At 54.0% G+C, this 2,500-nt stretch overlaps 1 protein-coding gene across 3 annotated transcripts in view; it reads left to right on the forward strand.

Moving 5' to 3' along the window:
- trpv4 (transient receptor potential cation channel, subfamily V, member 4) overlaps positions 1 to 2,500 on the forward strand; it is a 24,387-nt gene that overhangs the window by 19,191 nt on the left and 2,696 nt on the right. For 2 of the 3 annotated variants that reach the window (XM_056418830.1, XM_056418831.1), the window contains exons 11-13: positions 24 to 97; positions 1,872 to 2,037; positions 2,101 to 2,167. In XM_056418830.1, coding sequence (XP_056274805.1) covers positions 24 to 97; positions 1,872 to 2,037; positions 2,101 to 2,167 — 307 coding nt within the window. The remainder of the gene's footprint in view (positions 1 to 23; positions 98 to 1,871; positions 2,038 to 2,100; positions 2,168 to 2,500) is intronic. The other variant, XM_056418832.1, reaches the window with a different exon arrangement.

Below are 2,500 nucleotides of genomic sequence, written 5' to 3' on the forward strand. Positions count from 1 at the left end.
CATGCCTCTTCTGTTCTCGGCAGGTTAAGGACCTCTTTCTGAAGAAGTGCCCCGGGGTGAAGTCCTTGTTCATGGATGGATCCTTTCAACTGCTGTAGTAAGTCTACACACACACACACACACACACACACACACACACACACACACACACACACACACACACATTGTGCAACATATGTTGTCTATATGTTGCACAATTCACTTTATGTTGGACAGAAGAGAAACGCAATTTCGATCTTCTGTATGTTTGCACATATGGAAAATTGACAAATAAAACTGACTTTGACTTTGACTTTGACACACACACACACACCTCTCGCTCTTGCTGACTTTCACTCGAGGCTCATTTTCATCCTCCAAAATGTGAAAGTAGTCGCCTGATTCAGTCTCCTGGCGTGTTCGATCGTCTTCACCTTTAACGTAACCCATGATCCCGGTGAGGAGCAGAGGATGCCCCGCCCCCTCTGGGCCGTGTGGACAGCCTGGCTGTGGTTCCTCCATCGTGTGACCATGCAGCGACCACGCAGTCCTGCTGCCTCCCAGACTGAAGCCGGTGGCGTCCTCTCTTCCTCTCTTCCTCTCGTCCTCTCTTCCTCTCTTCCTCTCGTCCTCTCGTCCTCTCTTCCTCTCGTCCTCTCGTCCTCTCGTCATCTCTTCCTCTCGTCCTCTCTTCCTCTCGTCCCCTCTTCCTCTCGTCCCCTCGTCCTCTCTTCCTCTCGTCCTCTCGTCCTCTCTTCCTCTCGTCCTCTCGTCCTCTCGTCCTCTCTTCCTCTCGTCCTCTCTTCCTCTCGTCCCCTCGTCCTCTCTTCCTCTCGTCCTCTCTTCCTCTCGTCCTCTCTTCCTCTTGTCCTCTCTTCCCCTCTTCCTCTCGTCCTCTCGTCCTCTCTTCCTCTCGTCCTCTCTTCCTCTCTTCCCCTCTTCCTCTCGTCCTCTCGTCCTCTCGTCCTCTCGTCCTCTCTTCCTCTCGTCCTCTCTTCCTCTTGTCCTCTCTTCCCCTCTTCCTCTCGTCCTCTCGTCCTCTCTTCCTCTCGTCCTCTCTTCCTCTCGTCCTCTCGTCCTCTCTTAATCTCTTCCTCTCATCCTCTCGTCCTCTCTTCCTCTCGTCCTCTCTTCCTCTCTTCCTCTCTTCCTCTCGTCCTCTCGTCCTCTCTTCCTCTCTTCCTCTCGTCCTCTCGTCCTCTCTTCCTCTCGTCCTCTCGTCCTCTCGTCCTCTTCCTCTCGTCCTCTCTTCCTCTCGTCCTCTCTTCCTCTCGTCCTCTCTTCCTCTCGTCCTCTCTTCCTCTCGTCCTCTCTTCCTCTCTTCCTCTCGTCCTCTCGTCCTCTCTTCCTCTCGTCCTCTCTTCCTCTCGTCCTCTCTTCCTCTCTTCCTCTCGTCCTCTCGTCCTCTCTTCCTCTCGTCCTCTCGTCCTCTCTTCCTCTCGTCCTCTCGTCCTCTCTTCCTCTCGTCCTCTCTTCCTCTCGTCCTCTCGTCCTCTCTTCCTCTCGTCCTCTCTTCCTCTCGTCCTCTCGTCCTCTCTTCCTCTCTTCCCCTCTTCCCCTCTTCCCCTCGTCCTCTCGTCCTCTCGTCCTCTCTTCCTCTCGTCCTCTCGTCCTCTCTTCCTCTCGTCATCTCGTCCTCTCGTCCTCTCTTCCTCTCGTCCTCTCTTCCTCTCTTCCTCTCTTCCTCTCGTCCTCTCTTCCTCTCGTCCTCTCGTCCTCTCTTCCTCTCTTCCTCTCTTCCTCTCGTCCCCTCGTCCCCTCGTCCTCTCGTCCTCTCTTCCTCTCGTCCTCTCGTCCTCTCGTCCTCTCTTCCTCTCGTCATCTCGACCTCTCATCCTCTCGTCCTCTCTTCCTCTCGTCCTCTCGTCCCCTCTTCCTCTCGTCCTCTCCAGCTTCGTGTACTCTGTCCTCATCGTGGTCACGGCGGTCCTCTACCTGTGGGGCAACCAGGCCTATGTGTGTGTGATGGCGTTTGCGCTGGTGCTGGGCTGGATGAACACGCTGTACTTCACCAGAGGCCTGAAGCTCACGGGCACCTACAGCATCATGATCCAGAAGGTGAGGAAGAGGAAGAGGAGTCCGCTGTAAACGCCACTAACACGTCTTCTGTTGGGTTCTCAGATTCTGTTCAAAGACCTGTTCAGGTTCCTGCTGGTGTACGTGCTCTTCATGATTGGATATGCCTCAGGTACGGTGGACACCGGACCGCCACTTACACATTACTCTTCCTCCTCTGTCCTCTCCTGTCATCGGATCTGGCTGATGCATCATGGGAAGTCATAACAAACAAACAGGAGAACGTTGTTGAGTCTCCTGACGGTCGACGCCTTTTATAGGAAACATTCTTAGAATACTGAAACGTTCAGGCGAAGCTGGGATGTGAGCATCATTCCAGATTACTAACTTTAAACTCTTGGGACGTGATCTACAGTCATGATTCTGGTCCGAGATCAAACTGTCCAGTTTAAAGTCATGACCCTCCCGTGACGTTGGGGTCCAGCGGGTCTGTCTTCGAGTCGGC

Source organism: Pseudoliparis swirei, chromosome 7 (genome assembly GCF_029220125.1).
Source record: "Pseudoliparis swirei isolate HS2019 ecotype Mariana Trench chromosome 7, NWPU_hadal_v1, whole genome shotgun sequence".
In the NCBI taxonomy this organism is placed as follows: domain Eukaryota; kingdom Metazoa; phylum Chordata; class Actinopteri; order Perciformes; family Liparidae; genus Pseudoliparis; species Pseudoliparis swirei.